This window comes from Mustela erminea, chromosome 12, assembly GCF_009829155.1.
Source record: "Mustela erminea isolate mMusErm1 chromosome 12, mMusErm1.Pri, whole genome shotgun sequence".
NCBI lineage: Eukaryota > Metazoa > Chordata > Mammalia > Carnivora > Mustelidae > Mustela > Mustela erminea.
Genome location: NC_045625.1, coordinates 33,118,372 through 33,139,206, shown reverse-complemented (window position 1 = coordinate 33,139,206; position 20,835 = coordinate 33,118,372). Strand labels below are relative to the sequence as shown.

General features: G+C 36.7%; 1 protein-coding gene across 4 annotated transcripts in view; it reads left to right on the top strand.

The window, feature by feature from the left end:
- TDRD7 (tudor domain containing 7) overlaps nt 1-20,835 on the top strand; it is a 75,109-nt gene that overhangs the window by 12,894 nt on the left and 41,380 nt on the right. The window contains exons 2-6 of one of the 4 annotated variants that reach the window (XM_032306613.1): nt 1,796-2,008; nt 4,308-4,449; nt 5,438-5,651; nt 15,142-15,215; nt 17,408-17,625. In XM_032306613.1, the coding sequence (XP_032162504.1) occupies nt 1,802-2,008; nt 4,308-4,449; nt 5,438-5,651; nt 15,142-15,215; nt 17,408-17,625 (855 nt within the window). In that variant the 5' untranslated portion in view covers nt 1,796-1,801. Of the gene's footprint in view, nt 1-1,795; nt 2,017-4,307; nt 4,450-5,437; nt 5,652-15,141; nt 15,216-17,407; nt 17,626-20,835 lie in introns of those variants that run through there. The other 3 variants (XM_032306615.1, XM_032306616.1, XM_032306614.1) reach the window with 3 other exon arrangements.

Genomic DNA, 20,835 nt, shown 5'->3' with positions numbered 1-20,835 from the left:
GAGTATTTAGGTTATTTGCCATATAAACCTTGCTGTCACTGGAGTATTATATTTGTCATTAAGAGCACTCACAAATAAGCTGCTATCTTATCTCCTTTTCAAAATGGACAAATGAGGGAATTGCTAGCATTGTATGCTATTCCTCCTTTTTGTTATCTAAACCAGAGAAAGAATAAGACTGTCAAGAATTCTGTACTGTCTAATATAGTACCCACTAGACATATTTAATTCCAGTTAAATTAAAAATTCATTTCCTCAGCCGTGCTGGCCACACTTCAAGTGCTCAGTCACCATATGTATTGGACAGCACAGATACAAAATATTTCCATCAGCACAGAAAGTTCTGTTGTGTAGCACTGTTGAAGAATTTTTTAACAAGTTTTCCATGGCTTGCCTTGCTAAGTCCACTTTTCTTGGCTTCCTGAATGTCATTCTGTCGGTGTATCACCATTCCATTTACTATTAGTCCAAAGAGAGTATGAGTGGTTAATCTTGAAAAATGCCAATTAATGACCAATGAAAATCCTTAGCCAGGGTCCCCACAGATTTCCTAGGTACCAAAATTCTTTTTTTCTCTTGCTTGACCTCTTTGCTAGGTATGATACTTTCTAATTCTTTCCTCTTTTTGTTTATATGACACCAGCTCTGCCTTTTCTACTTATATCTCTCTGGTCACTTTTTTTCAGCCTTTTATAGGTTCTTCTTTCGTTGCCCATGCTTTAATGACAGCCTTCCGTAGAGGTCCATCCTTAACCTTAATTTTTACTCCCTGGATACCAAATACCACATATATTTTGAAGGCCAACAACTCTAAACCCACTTCAGATCTCTAACCTGAATTCCTAGTGAATATATCTGTGTGGCTGACCTACAAGGACCCCAGTCTCCATATGTCCCAAAGGGATTCATTCTCTTCCTTTTTCACAAACCTGTTCTACCTCATCCAGTGTGGGTCATTACTACCCACCATGTTTCTAAGCTAGAAACTTGGTAACTTCCCTCATTGTCCAAACCAGTTAATCAATTTCTGTTGCTTCTACCTCCTAATTACCTCTCAAATTGATTTTTTGTTTATTTGCAGGGCCCTGTTAAAAAGTCCTCCACATTTCCAAGTATCTTTACAGCTCATTAATTTTTCTCCCTTGCATTTATCTTCTCCACTACTGAGTAGTTACCTTTTCTAAAGTGCAGAACTTAACACTTTATTCCCCTTTTTAAAATATCCCCAAGTCTCCACATTATATTTGCTGAAATGCACATGTTAACATAATATAGGAGTCTCATCTGGGTCTGCCTCTTTCTACCTCTCCTACCCCCATCTTTCAGTCCTCAGCTTATAATTTTAGAGTCTTTGTTCAATCATGTTCAGCCACGTAACTGCCTGGAATTCCTCAGAATCAACCATGTACTTCTCTTTGACCTCTGTGCCTTTTGAACTTCCTGTTCCCTTTAGAGGCTGATACCTCTCCCCATCCTGACCCCACACATCCTTTTCCTCCTTGCCTGGCTAATTCCTTCATGTCCTTCAGAATTCCATTCAGGCCTCTCCTTATCTGGGAAAAATTCCCGGTTGTCTTCCCTCTGCAGACTAGTCTTTTTGCCCTTCTGACTTCCCTGTGTTCTCATAATATTCTGTGCTTTTCTCCACCATAGCGGTTATTTCTCTACTGTAATAGCACAGAAAATAGTCAGTAATAGTTGGTGGGATAATCTAACACATGTACACTCTGAAAATCTATTTGAATCCACAAACTAATGAATCCTATTATAGTAACCTTCTATTGTGTTCTTATAGGTGAAGATGCTGGAAGCAGATCTGGTTTCAAAAATGCTACGAGCTGTCCTACAGTCTCATAAGAACGGAATAGCATTACCCCGGCTCCAAGGAGAGTACAGATCCTTGACTGGAGACTGGATCCCCTTTAAGCAGTTAGGTTACCCTACACTAGAAGCCTATCTGAGAAGTGTGCCAGCAGTTGTGAGGATAGAGACTAGTAGATCTGGAGAGGTAAGAAGGTAATTGTGCATGTCACAAGAGTCAAACCAATCTTGATTACCTACCTGGCACTTCTGATCTCCTAACTAGGCAAGAAGTGAAAGTGGAAAAGTACTAGCTAAGTGGTTTGAAGTTGGTAGTGTTAGAACAGCATCCAAAGCACAGCCTAGACTTCTTAGGTCTTTTACTTGATCCCTCAAATTCTTTTCATTGTAAAAGTAGACCCTATTCATGTTAAATCAAACATTTTAAAGTTAAAGTTTACCCAGTCTTCAACATTCAAGCAAAATAAGTCTACTGGAGACCTAACTTCCGGGTCTCACACTGCATGCATTACAAACTTGCTACAACTGTTTTAGCCCAGGTGGTAATGACCTCCTGGTTACCAAAGCTAATAAACACCTTTAAATTCTCATGGTTTGACCTCCTTCCTATCTGTTCCTATTATCTGGACCCTAGTTCAATCCCTAGCAGAGTATTCAGCACTTTGATTATTACAGGGCTAGTCCCACCATTCTCCTTGTCTTGAATCCCTTTGTTCTCTAGGCTGTTCTGTCTTTCACACCGTTATGCTCATATGATTTAGTTTTTTTAGTTTCTCCAGAAGAACATTTTATGTATAACATAACAATTTGGGGTAGTAATGAAATGTTTTATTGCACATACCCTGTGACCCAACAGTTTCACCTCTTTGTATCTGCCCAATACACAGTATGAAAGATATAGACAACCATTGTCCAAAAGACAAAAATCACCCACCTCCCCAAACAGCACATTCTTCTGGGTGCACTTCTGCATATGTAGATAGATACAACAAATCTGGGCTATTTCTCCCCAAAACTTGTAATAGTTGTTCTGTTTGGTGGCATAGGGAAGGTGGTGGAGGAGGGAAAAGGTGACTAGGATTGAGAGAGTGATCAAAGGGAAGCCTCACCTGACCTGTAGTAATTTTTATAAGGAGGATGTATAAATTAGTTAACTCTTATAGTAATAATAAAACTTGTTTCAACATCCCTGATTCTGCCAGACAGTGCTAAGCCCTCCCCTCTGTCTACTTGGCACTTTGTAATATACCCAAGATAGCACTTGACACAATGTTTTTTATTTAGTCTCTTTGTGTCTTTTTCCTTTGTAAGTTTCTTGAGGATGAATGATTGTTTTTTTTTTCACCTCTAATAGTTGGTGCTTAGTAAGTATATGTTTGAATGTGTGAATGATTAAATGTCTGCATGAGTTAATAAGTTTATAATGCCTCATATGGCTACTATGCTGTAATTCACTGAACCCTGCTCTCCTATTATGAACATTTTTAATGGTTCCAAGTTTTGATTATTAAAATAACCCCTATTGTGCATATTTGGGTATGTACATTTTTCTTCAGTCATTTCTTGTAATGTATTTTCAGTAATAGAAATACTGGGCCAAAGAATAGGAGTATATCTTGGCTTATATAAAGCCTCATTGCTTTCCTGTTCCTGCTCTCAACTTAGAATCAGAGGCTTTTTAACACTAGGTGGGGCTTTAGAGACCTACATACTTGGAAAAATAAAAATAAAAATCTCCTGTATGTCACACCAGTTTTTTCAAAAGTTAAAAGCTGAGCTGCCGTGTTTTAAGCAGGTGCCACAGGGTCCAGGGCCTCTGCTTGGCCTGCCTTGCCCTCACCACCCCTCTGCCATTGTGAGGCCCTGGAGCTGCCATCGAGCAGCTTGAAAACCCCAGATCTAAGCCCACTCCCGCTTTACAGCTGAGAACACTAAGATGTGGGAGGGAAACTGATTTATCCCAAGTCACCTGGTTAATCCACTTCAGTGACAAGATTAGGGTTGGGTGGTCTTTGAGAGGTAATACCAGTAGCAGTTATGAGTCCATACTTTGCATTCAGAGAGATAGCCTAGCTGTGTGACAGGAAGTTTGCTTAACTTTCCTGAGCCTCCCTTACCCATATATAAATGGGAATAAAATATATCTCAAGGATTATATGAGATACTATGTGTGACACAGGTTTCTTCTGGTTCATTTGTTAATCCCATAGTACCTAGCACATTGTAGATGCTTAATGAGTAGCTATTTAAGGAATAAGTACAATTTTCAATTTGAGGAGGGATTATTCAATATGCTGGACTATTCTTGGTTTCTCTTGTAGAATATGTAATTTTGCTCTCACAGTATCAAGGAGAGAGACTTAAACATTTGCATATAGTCTGATTTGGGATATGTAAACTCACTAAGATCCACTTTCAAAAATGAGCCTGTAGGCACCAGTGAATCTGAGAAATATTTCTCCTTTCCCCTTGCCGCTCATGAACAGATTACCTGCTATGCCATGGCCTGCACAGAAACTGCGAGAATTGCTCAGCTTGTGGCCCGTCAGAGGAGTTCTAAAAGGAAAACTGGGCGGCAAGTTAACTGTCAGATGAGAGTAAAGAAAACCATGCCATTTTTTCTAGAAGGTACGTTCTTCTCATATGCTGAAATTTTAAGCCTGTCTATGAATACATTATCATCGGGAATTACGGAAGCATTGCTTGTATTCATGATAAACACCTATATTTGTTAACATTCACATGTCAAGGGGGAAATCGTAAAGCTGATATTTCCATTTGAAATTGACTTCCATCACCAGATGATGGGCATGACCTACTAAGTTACCACACAGTGTGAACTAACTCAAGAGTAGATTTTAATTAAGCTTTATTATGGTAAAGTATTGCTTTATTCTTTTAAGTTACTTAGGGGAAAGCCTAATCTAGAATGCTGGATAAATCAAGTATCTAGGATTTGTGACTTATTTAGCAAATCATGTCTTTATACAAAAACCATGTCTTTATACTTTTATACTAAAATCCTCTATTTTCAGGAAAAAAATCACGAGTTACATAATACACAAAGGTGTTGTAGGAAACTCAGCCAGTGTTTACTGGACACTTGTCTCAAAGAGCTTATAATCATTCTAAAACTAAATTATCAAGATGTAGCTCAAAGATAATATACAAGAGTAGATGCTTAAATGCCACAGTGAGCATTTTCAACGAGGGAGCAATTGTGGTGAGAATGGCAGTGGAGGACTTCATGGTGAAGGGGGACTTGACCCAGACCTTGGGCGATGGGAAGAATTTAAATAGATGAAGAAGAGACAGGGAGACTGAGTATGCTGCATTTGTAGCAGCGTAAAGTGGCTGTCATGGAAGGATTGATTGGTGAGTAGAGGGATGGTACTGACTAGTTTAGCAGATGAAGCCACATTTTAAAGACTCTCATCAGCTAAATACCAATCTGTTCTTCCCCTACTGACAAACCCTGTAGTGACAACTTCCTTGTGTTCTTACACATTGTTCTAAGAATAGAGACCCACAGAAAACATCTGGACAGGGGAGTGGGATAGTGAAACTAGGTTCTGGGGAAGCTAATTGATTTTATTATATATGCCTAACTTCATAGGGAAACCAAAAGCAACCCTCAGACAACCAGGAATTTCTTCAGATTTTTCTATCAGCAAAAAACCTAATCCAACACTGTTAAGAGACAAAGGAAACTCTCTTGGAATTAAGTCTGATGCTGAAATGCCGCCTTACACATTACACACAACTATCGGAAGCGATGTATTCAAAGACGTTCCAGGGCAGAGGCATGTGACCATACCTACAAACAACAGGTATTTGGGGCTTTATCTGGCTAAAAGGAGAAGTTTGGAGAACATAGGATAATTAATGTTAAAAATGTGTGTTTAGGTCAAGAAGGAAATACTTTCTGGTTTATCTAATGTAAGTTCACATGTAGGAGGGAAATGTATCATTACTACAAATCCACTTTTCCTGCTATCTAAATGTCATTGTCTGAATATCTTCATTTTATATTTTCTCTGCATTTTTGGTAATCTCTCCTTATAAAATTCATGTTGAAAGCTCTCACAGGAAAAAACAGCAAAGCTCTCACAAGTTATTCTAAGATGCTATTTCAGCATAACTTACAATTTTTTCTGAAAATATTTCTTATAATTCCTTTTATAAATTTTTAATAAAATCATATTGGTTTATACATTCCATTGTGCTCTAATAGTCATATTTATATATACAGTACATATATATATATATATATATATATAGTATAATTATACAGTAGCATCATACATCCATACATCAGAATATTGGACAGAATAAGGACAAGCTTAAAGTCTTAGTTTGGGTGCTACCATTTATTAGCCAGGTGAATAAGTGAAATTACTTCATCTTTTGGGCTGTCGTTTCCTCATTCATTTAATGAAAATGTTAAATGATCTCAAAGTTCTAGGTGATCTCAAAGTTCCTTTCTGGCTCTAAATCTTATGGCTTTGTAAGGTAATTCAGGTCAGCAAACCACGACCTATGGGCCAAATCTGTCCCATTGCCTGTTTTTTTGTAAATAAAGTTTTACTGAAACAAAGCCATATCCTTTTGTTTATATATTGTCTGTGGTTGCTTTTGCACAACCACAGAGCTGAGTAGTTGTACAGAGATAGTATATCCTGCAAAATCTGAAATGTATACTAGTGGACCCTTTACAGAAAAAGTTTACCAACTCCTCACATAGATGAATCATTATCACATTCTTTCATTCTTTTTGTGTCTTTATAAAATAAATTTTGTTGTATCATATCCTTCTAAATCAGTGTTCAAAAATCCCAGCACTGTCCCCCATATTAGAATATTTAGAAGGAATTTGTTATTTTTAATAAGCTAGGTAAATTTTTTCATAATAGTATATGTTTAATGCTAGTTATGGCTAGTTATTATAATTTTGATAAGGTCTGGGAAAACATCGTTAAAACTTGGATCTTGACCCAAAGCACTAGTTGGGTCTAATATGTGACTGAGGTACCATTGCTCCTCTAGTTGTATGCCTAAATTTCAAGATCCATTTTGAATTGAATCTATAAAATGACATCAAAACTTAGACATTCTGGACTGTGGGCACAGGGGAGCATTCTCTAGGTCTGGTGTCTCCTACCTGCCTCTTAGTGACAATGGGCAACCTAGATGAATGCCTTCCATTCCTCCACGTAGCACCTGCAGTGATTGAACAGAGGCTGTGCCAGCACTAAGCAGCCCAAAGAGCAGGCCCAAGATGGTGCTTTCTGACCTACAGCCTACTGTGTTCTCACCCTTCCACCTGGCAGCATTAGGCCCAGGGAGGTGCATTCTGCTCCTATGGGCAGCACCTGCAGAGATCAAGAAGGAGCCCCAACAGCAACAAATAAATGTACCATAAGGGCAATGAAAAATGACTTATCATTGGAACTACAGCATATAAAAGTGGGCCAGGAGCTATGTGCTAAACCTAAGCAGGGTAACTACCTGCTAACATGTGACTTTCAAATAGAATTCAGTCTCCCAACATATGTCCCATTGTCCAGGAAAGAATAAAAAAATCATTTGTTATACTAAGAACCAGGATAATGACAACTTGAATGAGAAAAGACAACTGACAGATGCCAACACCAAGATGAATCAGATGTTGAAATTATCTGACAAAAATTCAGCCATCAGAAAGGATGAATACCCACCATTTACATCAACATGGATGGAACTGGAGGGAATTATGCTAAGTGAAATAAGTCAAGCAAAGAAAGACAATTATACAGTTTCACTTATATATGGAACATAAGAAATAGCATGGAGGACATTAGGAGAAGGAAGAGAGAACTGAAGGGGGGGAAATCAGAGGAGGAGATGAACCATGAGAGTCTGTGAACTCTGGGAAAATATCTGAAGGTTTCAGAGGGGAGAGGGGTAGGGGAATGGGTTAGTCTGGTGATGGGTATTAAGGAAGGCACGTGTTGTAATGACCCCTGGGTGTTATATGCAAAAAATGAATCATGGAACACTACATCAAAAACTGTATGTACTTGGGGCACCTGGGTGGCTCAGTGGGTTAAAGCCTCTGCCTTCAGCTCAGGTCATGATCCCAGGACCTCCCAGGGTCCTGGGATCAAGCCTTGCATCGGGCTCTCTGCTCAGCAGGGAGCTTGCTTCCTCCTCTCTCTCTCTCTCTGCCTGCCCCTCTGCCTACTTGTGATCTCTGTCTGTCAAATAAATAAATAAAATCTTAAATAAGAACCATATGTACTGATATACTGTATGATGACTAACATAACATGATAAAAACATAGATATATATATATATAATTATCTGTCAAAAATTTTAAAGTAGCTCTCCTAAAAACGCTTCAATGAACAATTGCAAATAATTTGAAAAAAGTGGAAAAATTGGAAATTCACCAAAGAAATAGAACATATAAAAAAGAACCAAAATAGGAAGCTATAGTACTAAAAAATGGAATACCAGAATATAGAATTCACTGGGTAAGCTCAATAACAGAATGAGTATGACAGAGGAGAGAATCAGTGAACTTGAAGATAGAGCGATAGAAATGACCCACTAAGAACAGCAGAGTAAATAGACTTCCTTCAAAAAAGTAAAACAAACAAATTAGAGAAGAAAAAAAAAAAAAGAACCACTTAGCAAAGCCTGAGGGCCTTATGGAAATAAAACACCCAGAAGACCCTTAGGGACCTATGGGGAGAATAAGAAAAAGTCTAACATTTGTATTATCTCAGGAGAGACTCAGAAGAGGAGGAAAAAGTGGGGCTGAAAGAATATTTGACAGCATAATGGCTCAAAACCTCTCAAATTTGGCTAAGGACGTAAACCTACAGATTGAAGAGTTCAGAGAGTCCTAAACAGGATGAATCCATAGAAACTCACATGAAGGCACATCGTAATTAAACTTCTAAAAACTAAAGACAAAGAAAAAATCTTGAAAACAGCCAGAGAGAAATGACACATCATCTATAGGGGAATACCAGGTCTTTTTAAAGATTTATTTATTTATTTATTTAAGAGAAATATTACATAGTTAAAACCATTATTAACTTAATATTGAGGGCTCACCAAATCTTCTGTGAAGCTGATAAAAGATCTAAATGATCTTTCCAGAAAAATAAATGATAATAATAAAAATTAAAAAAAAACATATACATACATCTTTGTATATTAATTCAAGAGATTCTTGAATCCCAGAAGCCCTTTCTCAAAATCTCTGGTTAAGAACTCATGCCTGCCAGTTAACAAACTGGAAGGTTCTAGAAAGACAACATGATGGGTATTTTCTAATACTGTAGGTATTCAAGCTAAGTTTATTATGTGTCACCAGTAAAACAGAGAGAGGAATTGGGAATAAGGATATATGATTGATTTGTGATTTCTCTGATTTATATGAGGGAAGGAAATATTAATCTTTAAAATAATGTAATTCATGACCATTGTATTTTTATTAAGTGATAAGATTACTAAACTAGATATTTAATATATTTATCCATAAAACATAGATAAATACAGAGCTGAAGGTTGAGGTTCCCATTAGGCCTATTAGAAAGAGAGAACAAATTGCTCTGTGTATAAAAATCATGGACTTTGGATAGGAATAAATGGCTGTCTGGCATTAGCCAACAGACACCATGATCAAAAAGGCATCCTTCAAATATTAAGCTAAATGAATATATATTTAGTGTTGGTTTCTGAGTCTTTGCATGTTTAAAGTAGTTGTGAGTTTAGTACATCCAAAATATTTGTAGGAAGCATGTTCTAAAAAACATTTATTGCTTTGTTCTGATTGTAAAAGTATTATATATATGGTATAGAAAATTTGCAAAGTATAAGGAAGTGAAAGAAATTTAAAAATTGCCTCTAATCCAAACATAAATGTAACCATTAAAAAATATCTGTCTTTTGGAGGCACTTGGATAATTCAGTTGATTAAGCATCTGATTCTTGATTTTGGCTCAGGTCATGATCTCAGGGTCCTGGGATGGAGCCCTGCGTAGGGATCTGCACTTAGTGTGGAGTCTGCTTGAGGATTCTCTCTTGCCTTTTCCCTCTGCCCCTCCCTCCACACACTCTCGCTCACTCTCTCTCTCAAATAAGTAAATCTTTAAAGAATATATCTATCTATTTTAAGTGCAACTGGTTGGTTAAGCTTCTAATTCTTGGTTTTGGCTCAGGTTGTGATCTTGTAGTCATGAGATAGCATCAGGCTCTGTGCTCATTTAGAGTCAGCTTGAGATTCTCTCTCCCTCTCTGCTCCTCCCTCTGCTCACTCTCTGTCCCAAATGATACGTAAATATTAAATACACACACACACACACACACACACACACACACACATATATACACATAAATATTAAATATATATTTAATATATTAATTTATAATATATATTTATATTTTATATATTTATATATAAATAATATATGTTTATATATATGTTTATATATTATTTATATATTTATATATAATATTTATATATAAATTATATATTTATATATTAGATATATATATTTAATATATAAAAACTTACATATGCTTAAATATATATATTTAATATTTATGTGTATGTAAGTTTTTAAAAATACAAGTGGAGGGGTGCCTGGGTGGCTCAGTGGGTTAAGCCTCTGCCTTTGGCTCAGGTCATGATCTCAGGGTCCTGGGATCAAGCCCTGCATCAGGCTCTCTGCTCAGCAGAGAGCCTGCTTCCCTTTCTCTCTCTGCCGCCTCTCTGCCTACTTGTGATCTCTCTCGCTATCAAATAAATAAATAAAACCTTTAAAAAATACAAGTGGAATCAAACTATGTATTACTATTTTATAAACTGTTTTAAAGGTAATATATTTTTAACCCACATGATTAAGAATACTTCTACATTATCAATTTTTAAAAATTTGTTTGTTTTAAGTAATCTCTCCACCCAATGTGGGGCTCTAACTCATGACCCGGAGATCAAGAGTCGCATACTCTTCTGACTGAGCCAGCCCGGTGCCCTTACATTATCATTTTTCATGTTGTCAGGGAAGTCCATTGCCCAACCATCTATTGTTGAATGTAAATGATTTCCATTATTGTAACCAATTCTATGATGAACATTTCTGTAGAACAGAACTTGCATATATTCATAACTAGTTCCTTAGAATAAATTGATAAAATTGGGTAAAAGAGTATACATACTAAGGCTATTACTAATTTGTGCTCCACACAGTTTATACCAATTATGTTCTAGAAGTATACAATGTTATTGTTTCTTTATACCCCTGCCAACACTAGGCATCACTTTTTTTTTCTTAAGATTTTATTTATTTATTTGACAGGGAGAGAGAGAGAGAATCACAAGTAGGCAGAGAGGCAGGCAGAGAGAGAGAGAGAGAGAGGGGAAGCAGGCTCCCTGCTGAGCAGAGAGCCTGATGCGGGGCTTGATCCCAGGACTCTGGGATCATGACCTGAGCTGAAGGCAGAGGCTTAACCCACTGAGCCACCCAGGTGCCCCTAGGCATCACTTTTTTAGTTGATACTCTAAAAGGTGAAAAAAATGTAGCTGTGTTTTTTTTTTTTAAAGATTTTATTTATTTATTTGACAGAGAGAAATTACAAGTACACTGAGAGGCAGGCAGAGAGAGAGAGAGAAGGAAGCAGGCTCCCTGCTGAGCAGAGAGCCCGATGTGGGACTCAATCCCAGGACCCTGAGATCATGACCTGAGCCGAAGGCAGCGGCTTAACCCACTGAGCCACCCAGGCGCCCCTTGTAGCTGTGTTTTAATGTCGATTTCTTTGACTTGGATTCTTAAGGAGGTTATAATTTTCTTAAATGTTTACTCAACCATTTGTAGATCTTTTGTGAATTACTTGTCTTTGCCCTTTGCACAACTCTCCTGTTTTTTTTCTTTTCTCATTTGTAAAAATAATTTATAAATTAAGGATGTTGATTTTTTGTAATATATTGGTAATGTTTCCTCAGTTTATTTAATTTTGGTATTTCCATTATACAAAAACTTTAAAATTTTGCATAGTTACATCTATTAATCTGTTCCCTTGTGGCTCTGTCTTTAGGTGTTATGCTTAGAAAAGCATTTTTACCCCACTATTATGTAACAGGTCTTCTGTGTTCTTTTAGGATGTTATGCTTTCATTAAGTCCTTAATCCCGAATTTATGTGGTTTTGTATAACATGAGATTTTGCAGTGTTATTAGCCAGATGTCCTAATACCAATCAGTAAATAATCTTTTCTTTCCACACTGGTTTCAAATACTGTCTTTACCAATAATAATTTATTATAAATATATAACTCAGTTTCTGGGCTTTCCAATTCAGAATCATTAATTACCTGTTTATTCTTTTGCTGTGCCAAGTTATTCAGATTATTATAACTCTGTAATGTGTTAATAACCTTTACTCTCTACTTCTTCCTCTCTCTACTCCTGATAGGGGTTCTTGCTTCTATCCTGTGCTTTCATTATACCTATTGCCGCTATCATAGCACTTAGTAGATTTTGCTTTTATAAATAGATTTTTGTCAGTGCATTATTATCTATTTTCATGTAAGAGATTATATAGATTTAGTAGCTTATAATGCATATTATCTCCTAGTTTCTGTGGGTCAGGTATCTGACACTGCTTAGCTGGGTCGTCTGCCTCAGTCTCTTACGAGGCTGCAGCAAAGGTACTGGCTGTGGCTGCAATGAGTTAAGCAAGGATCTGCCTCTGGGCTGATGCACATTGTTGTTGGCATAATCATTTCCTTTCAGGTTTTCCTCAGTGCCCAAGTTCCCTGCTGTTGGCCAAAGACCATCTTCAATTTGTTTCCCAATATGTCCCCAATATGTCCATTTGTGCTAACAGGGGGAAAATTAGAATCTTTTGTGACATAATCATTTGTAATACCCTCAACCTTGACATATGCTGTGTTGGAAGCAAGTGACTCAAGGCGAGTACTGGGGTGGTGCTCCAAGCTTTTATAAATAGGCTGTAGATACCAAGGCTGTAGATACCAAGGCAAGAATCACTGGGGGCCATGTCATAGCTGCTTACCACAGTTTTCTCAACTATATGTATAGTCCATGAGATAGGGGTGTGTTTCTCTTCCTAATCACAGATCATTACTGTCTCCCCATGCGTGCGCATAGTAGGTCCTTAAGTAAGTGTTTGTAGGTTAAGAATGTGTCTTTAATGAATGGCATATGTTTAGATTTGATGGAGGATTTTGGGGGGGGCCAGTCTAAATATTTGTCCTTTTTATTTTTATTTTTATTTTTTTTAAGAGAGAACAAGTCGGGTGGCGGGGAGAGGGAAAGAGAGAATCCAAAGCAGGCTCTATGCCCAGTGCAGAGCCCAACCTCGGGGCTCAGTCTCATGACCCTGAGATCATGACCTGAGCCAAAGTCAAGAGTCAGACGCCCACCTGACTGAGTCACCTAGTCGCCCCACTATTTGTCTTTTAAGAAAAAAATAGTAAATGTTTTATACTTACTGTTATAGAATTGATTGGATCTCTTTCATCTTATTATGTTTGTTTTTCATGTGTCCCTGCAGTTTCCCTTGAAAGCTTTCTTTTGCTATGTTAACTGTTTTCTTTCCCATCCATCGCATCTACCCATTCCTCATCCATATCTGTCCTTGCCATAATCTCTCTGTGCCCTCCTCTTGCTCACAGTCCTTTGCCTGCTACTAGAACCCTCAAAGCAGACTCAGAGCAGGGGAGGGTTCCAGTTTACATTTTTATGGCTCTGGTGCAAGTGAAAAGAGGGCTGTCTCCCTACCATTTCTGCATAAATAGGAGTTGGATATGTTTTGACATCTTCTATTATGACCCAGATGCGTTAATACATAAATATGAAGCTCTTATCGTTGCATCATATATTAAATAAGTTGTATTGGTAGTCTAACATTTAATAGTTTATTATAGAATTAAAATATTATGAGATGTGCTTCATTCCAAAGAATTTAGCTAATTTTTAGAGTATTCCATGCCGTCCCAAAATTGGAAAATATATGTACTGTGTCATTGTCACCCACTCTGGCCCCATACCCACTGATGGGCAAGATGCAGTCATTGATTCATTCAATCATCTTATTCACCCTTCAACATTCACTCTCCCTTGCTTATACCAAGCAGTATCCTAGGCACTGGGAACAGGTCATTAAGATACTTGGAGTCTAGTGAGGGAGACTGATATGAACAGAAATGGTGTGTGTGTGGGGGGTTCTTTGTCCTCCTATTTGGAGAAATCTTCCTACATATATCCAATATAATTTATATAAAAATTATTATTTGAGTAAGGTGTGAGATATGGGGAATCTATGTTTCTTCTTTTCTCCTTGTTATTTGAGCAATCCCCTCTGTGGTTTGGAATGCCACTTTTTTTATATGCTCAGATACAATGTAAATTGTATGTAATTTACAATTTATAATTGTAAATTGAGTGTTTCTATGCTCTGTATCATTTTAGTTCTGTTCAAAGATTATAAATGTAATTTTGTAACTCATTTAAATTCATGGTGATAGAAGTCCTTCATTTTTTAGTTATATTCTAAAATATTCTTTATGTTCAAGTACTTACTCTCTGCATGATTTTTTTTTTTTTTTTTTTTTTTTTTTTTAATTTATATGGCTAGTCCCTTAAAGGTGATTAATAGTAAATCTAACTTCCAAGTTCTTTTAAAGTTCCAGTTTAGGGCATGCAGGTGGCTCAGATGGTTAAGCATCTGCCTTCGGCTTGGGTTATGATCCCAGAGTCCTGGGATCAAGTCCTGCATCAGGCTCCTTCTTGGTGGGAAGCCTGCTTCTCCCTCTGCCTCTCTCTCTCTCTGTCTCTCATGAATAAATAAATAAAACCTATAAAGTTCTAGTTTAAATTTAGCGTTTAATACCCATCACCCTGTATTAAGGAGGGCACATGTGATGATGAGCACTGGGTGTTAATGCAACTAATGAATTGTTGAACACTTCATCAAAAACTAATGATGTGCTTATATGTTGGCTAATTGAACATAATAAAAAAAAAGAAAAGTGAAAACTATAATAAAAAGACTAATAAACATGACTACATTAAAATTTAAAAAATAAATTTAGCTTTTAACACATTTTTCTCTGGGTGAATATGAAACATGAAAGCTAATAATACCAGGTATCATTTTCATTTTTGCTCATTTTGGAATATTCTGACTTGTTTTGCTGTTCAGTGCTGCAGAGACTTTAAATGAAAAGTGGTGTTTAAAACTTGACATAGGCTTCACTATTAGATTTTAACTTACTTTTTCTTCTTTTTTTATAACACCTTAGGTTTAGCCCAAAGGCATCCCTTCCACCACCTTTTCAGATGCATCTCTCAAGAACGTGTGCTAAGGAAGTGAGTGGTATGTGTGCTAACCATTATCTTTATGATACCTTTTGGTTTCTGGAACCTCAGAGCCCCTGCTGGTGGTGGTATTTCACATTTGCTCTCACCTTATCCTACTTGGAATATATCTCTCCTCCCTCCTTTTCTCATTTCTTTATGTTCTGATATGAAGTGATCTAAAGAACAAACAATACCTCCAGGGATATCCTCATTCTGACATAAGGCCTTCCTCACATCAGACCACTCCTGTTTCACTTCCGTCTGTCACCTGCAGAGGCACCTGTGTCCCTTGCCACCCTCTCACTCATTAGGGGGTGACATTTAAAGTACACAAATATGGGATTTCAACTCCTAAAATGGTTTCAGATACTCCACCATTGAGAAGCCTGGGACCGTAAACTAAGCATCTAAGTACGAATATAAATGATTCCTTGGGTTATAAGATCCAAAAGGACTGTTACGAAAACAGTTAAGTCAAAGATTCTGAAGATTAAAAATATACACACTCATTATCTTGTCTTTTCCAACCAAAGTGTAAATTCCCTGCTAAAAGATCCACCTGAGGGACACAGCGCTTCACAATCAGTACTTATGTTGCCTGAAATTTAAGTGTGATTTCAAATGATTTGCTGCTTTAAGTGTGATTCTTACTGAGTCAAAATAATTTTTCCCATAAGAACACATCTCCGGTATTTCTTATGGAAACTAATTGAATATGCTTTTTGTTTATATCAATTACTGTTACACATGCATTTTCTGAAACATGGCAATTCAGTAAAGTTGTATACCCTTTAGAGACTATAAATCTTTTTCAGTTAGAATAAGCTTTTTTCTACAGAACCATGAGGACTTGTTTCAGAATGATTGCAGTTCATCTGGCACTGATGTGTACACCCTTATACACAATCTCTCCTACCTGTAAAAGAGATTGCTTCCTTGATTTGTTTAACAAAAGGCACACAAGCTTAGGGGACTCCCAGGGGCCCTCCAGAACAGGTGCATCTCAGTTCTGACATTCTCCCTTTAAAGGAGGTCTGGTTCTCAGAAGCTCATCTTTTCCTTATTCCTGGTCCTTTTGTATCATTATTTGGGGCAAACCTAAATAAATTAGTGATACCTTTAGATGGACTCATTTGTTTGCTGAGCCAAACTAAGTCTTGTGCCTTGTGGTGGATAAGGCAAAGTCAGCATCTAGCCAGCCTCAAGGAACAGCTTCCCCTTTGGCTTTCTGGCATCCTCAGAGGCCAGTGTTCCCAAACCAGTCTGTGTATCTCTCTCCCTGCCAGTTTGAAATAGGATAAAATTTGCTGAATCCCAGTAGGAATACTGTCTCATTAAAGTACAAATATATTTTGCTTGTAGATGGTAATCTTTAATACACTCTAATCTGTGTCCCAGTGAAGAGGTTTGGAATGAATTTCATTGTTCTTAAAATTCCAGAACTGTCAGCTATAGACACTCAAATTTCTTTATTGTTTTAGGATGTTAGCTCAGGCATTCTAAGTTTTAGATAAAAAATAAGTGTGAGGAAAGAGAGCCAAAACTTTATATAAAAATCACTTATAAAAGATAAATGATTTGGATTGATGAAATAAAAACAAATTAGTAATACTTATCTGTGAACACTAGAGCTTTTATTTAGTTTATAAACTGAGGCTAGGATGATTATTGTAGGTGGATCAGTTTTTGAACTTCTGTATATTGCTTAATTATTTTTCTCATTAATAAAGCACAAAACCTAGACAATTTTTTATTTTCTATAAAATGTTCTTTGACCTAATGATTAAGGCATTGTCCTAATGCTTTGTGGAATATAGCTTTAAATTGAGCATTGCGTATAATCCAGTATTGTCTTAAATTTAACCTTTCTTAGTTGCACTTCAGAAATTATTGGTTAAATAATAAAATTTATTATTCTTTATAAAGCAAGATCATTCTGATGTTTAAATTAAATTAGGAATCACACTGATAACATAAAGGAAGCAGTTTCCCTCTGTGGGTGACTGTTGAGCCTGCTGGTTGTTTCACGGTTAAAATTTAGAATGAAGTTGTTATAGTCCTGCTTGGCCTAAATCCCGCTTGCTTCTAAGTCCCTCGACCCCCACAAACCTGAAGTGTAACAAAGCCTAATGACACAAATACTAGGTAATGGGGATAATCTAAAATGTTAAGCCTTCTGGTTAATTCTGTCATTTTTTTAATTTAAAGATAATTTAAATCAGACTGTTGAAAAACCAAATGTCACGCCTCCTGCCGCTTACACTTATAAAATGGATGAGGTTCAGAACCGCATAAAGGAAATACTAAACAAGCATAACAATGGCATTTGGATATCTAAGCTTCCACATTTTTACAAAGAGTTATATAAAGAAGAACTTAATCAAGGAATTTTACAACAATTTGAACACTGGCCTCATATTTGCACGGTATGTTTCTCCTGTTCCTTCCTTCTGATGCCTTCTTCCTGCCCCACTTTCAGATTTTGAGTTATTAGTCATATCACCTTCACTCTGGGAGCACGAAGCACTTGATTTATTAATATTGCTTCATTAGTATTTATCTCTAAGATTAACATATATCAGTTCTTATTTATAGAAGTATGTCAAGATTGAGGGCTATGTGTGTTGTGATTGCTGTTTTTATATATTTTGTCTTAAATTATTTTTAAGTGCATTTAATATGAATACTATTTTGTATTGACCTGCTTCCAGTAGATATTACTAACTTTGCCATTTTCAATAAGTTAAACTTACTGGTAATAAAACTTTATTAGCCTCAAATTTTACATGCTTATTATTTTGGCTATTTATAGAATACCTTATTTTAATTATTAAATTAATACAGAGTTGTGATTTAAAATGTTTATAAAGTTCTTTGGAGGAAAAAAATTGACAAGTGAACTGACATCAATTTCTATACCTGTTTCTACTTGAGAGTCTATTATAATAAAATGATAGATCTGAATAGTTTATTAGAAATCTTAGTTCAGCCAGCAATAGAGACAATTAGATTCTTAAACTAAAGTTACTATGTTTCTTTTTTTATAAAAAGATTTTATTTATTTATTTGACAGAGATCACAAGTAGGCAGAGAGAGAGGAAGGGAAACAGGCTTCCTGCTGAGCAGAGAGCCCAATGTGGGGCTCGATCCCAGGATTCTGGGATCATAACCTGAGCCGAAGGTAGAAGTTTTAACCCACTGAGCCACCCAGGCATCCCAAAAGTTACTATGTTTCTTAATGTTGTCATTTACATAGAATATATTCAGTGATGTATAACTATTTTAAATGGCAAGCTACTTGGGACTTCTAAACTTGCAGAATTAAGTATGTATATGATTTTTTTTGATAGAGGGCTTTCATTTATCTAACTGAATATATATTTTGGTCCCCAGCCTTGTTGGATAAAGCACAGGCCACTCTTTTTAAAAGCACCTGGCCTAAAGACAACATGTATTTGTAACCACTTTTTCCTTCAGGTTTCTGACACCCATTAGAGTCCCAGTCACTTTCCAGGCAAGAGTCATTCCTTCATCATCCAGACCATTTATTTATATACCATTTACTGTGCACCTGCAGGTACCAATCACCGCCGTAGATGCCAAGGACCCCTTAGGACCAAGTCACATGTCAGAATACACAGTGAAAAGTGGGAAAACAAGGAGAAATGGCAAACTCTGGAAATAGGCTTTTGCCCTATAATTTATAGAGGCAAGAATATTTATGGACTATGTTACTCCTGATTTTTGTGGAATATAGGGTTTGCTCTTATAATGGGAATTCCTGTTGTTTGCCACTCATTTCATTCCATTTTTACTCTTTCCTAGGGTGAGTTTTCTCCTTGGGTGCAGATTTAGCACCATTGATGTGCCTCCTCAGTGTTCCCTCATTTTGAGGGGACTTTGGATGTTTTGCTGGGCTGCTCAGTTTAGAGGTGCAAGGCCTGGAGCCCCTTCTCCGAATGCATAGGGCTCTTTTATTTTTTAAATCTACAGATAGTCATAAACGTACAGCATATCTTCAATGAACTTAGAGCCCCTTTTTGTCAGGATACACATAAAGGTTTGATAAAAAAAAAAAAAGTTGTCTTTGGAGTAAATTTTTAAAAATTAACTCCACAGATCTTAATGCATTATTGTTTCTGGCTACTTTATTTTATACTCCATGATAACTACTAGTGTCTGTGTAGCTTAATTTATGGCTTTTGGGGAGAAATTTTCATCTTTGCTAACTATCTGCAAAACTCTAAAATTTTTCTTGCTAGGATTGTAGGCAAGAGAGTATCTCTTTGATGTTTAAAACTTTATCTACAATAAAGGGTTTCTTACTAAATTTCAGTTGCCAAAACAATTGACTTTTTATTTTTTGATTGCTCCAATTCATCTTTGTTGCATGATAATGTTCAGACAGTGAAGGTAGAACATGAAAAAGACACAGAATATACCTTTCTTATCTATATTCAGTGTCCCTCAACTTTGAGTAGGATTGTTTAGATGCAAACACTATAAATTATTAAGGATGAGAATTTGCTTAGTGTTAAAGCAGTGTGTCTAGGATGCCAAAACTGCCAGTGTGGTTGATGTCTATTAATTTTTTCAAAACTGTTTTCTTATAACCTCTGAACATTTTTAACAGTCTGCTGGTAAATGGTTTTAAACAATTACACCATGGTTATTTTTAGACAGTGTTAAACATTTATACCATAGTTGTTTTCCCTGTCTTCTGACTTCTTGCTTTTCACCTTCGTGAAAAGCAGAAATGCTGATAGCATGCCCAGAGCTGATGCTATGATAGACGTGTCTTTTCTCAAATGCAACATAGAAAATTCTGGGTAAGGAAGATTTGGTAGTGTGTATCTCTCTACACAGCTTGTTGTGAAACTAAAGAAGAAACCCAAGTGCAGCACTTTTCCCTATTTCTTCTAAAAGATGCTTTCTCTCCCAATCATATAAAACATTCTATATAAAAAGCTGGAAAAATAAAGTTAGGAAAGCAAGATCACCCATTTATACCTGTGTACAATGGATGCACCATATGTGCATGACAAACTCAGAGATAGCCACTAATATCAGAATAGTAGCGTTTCCACTAATATCAGAATAGTAGCATTTCCACTAATATCAGAATAGTAGTAGTGTTTCCACTAATATCAGAATGGGCAACATGAGCTTCTGGGACCAAAGAGCACCTCTGAGTTTTACTTTTATGGAGGTTCTAACCAGCTATGTGCCATAAGCCACTTTACAAGGATGTTGGGTTACCTTTTGATGCAGGTGGAAGGATGCTTTGACTCTGTTGTTCTTAACCTTAATCTCTCCAACAACAAAATGTGGACTGAGTTGTGAAAGCTAAAGAGAATATAGTCATGTTCACAGTGATGAGCCTGTTGCATGGGATTCCTAGACAACTTGTGAGGAAAGTTGGAAATTGTGCAGAAGCTATCCTGGAAAGGCAAAGAGCCCAAGATCATGGGTCGCTAGACCAAGGATACTGGAGTCTGAGAATTCCCACTCAGTCCTAGGAGGAGGATGGTGACACCTTTTAGCTGTTCTAAAATGCTGGTCTTTTTAATAATGTTCTTAACTGCTGTGTTTAGCTAGGATTTATAAAATGCTTCTCTGAGCCAGACACTGCCCTG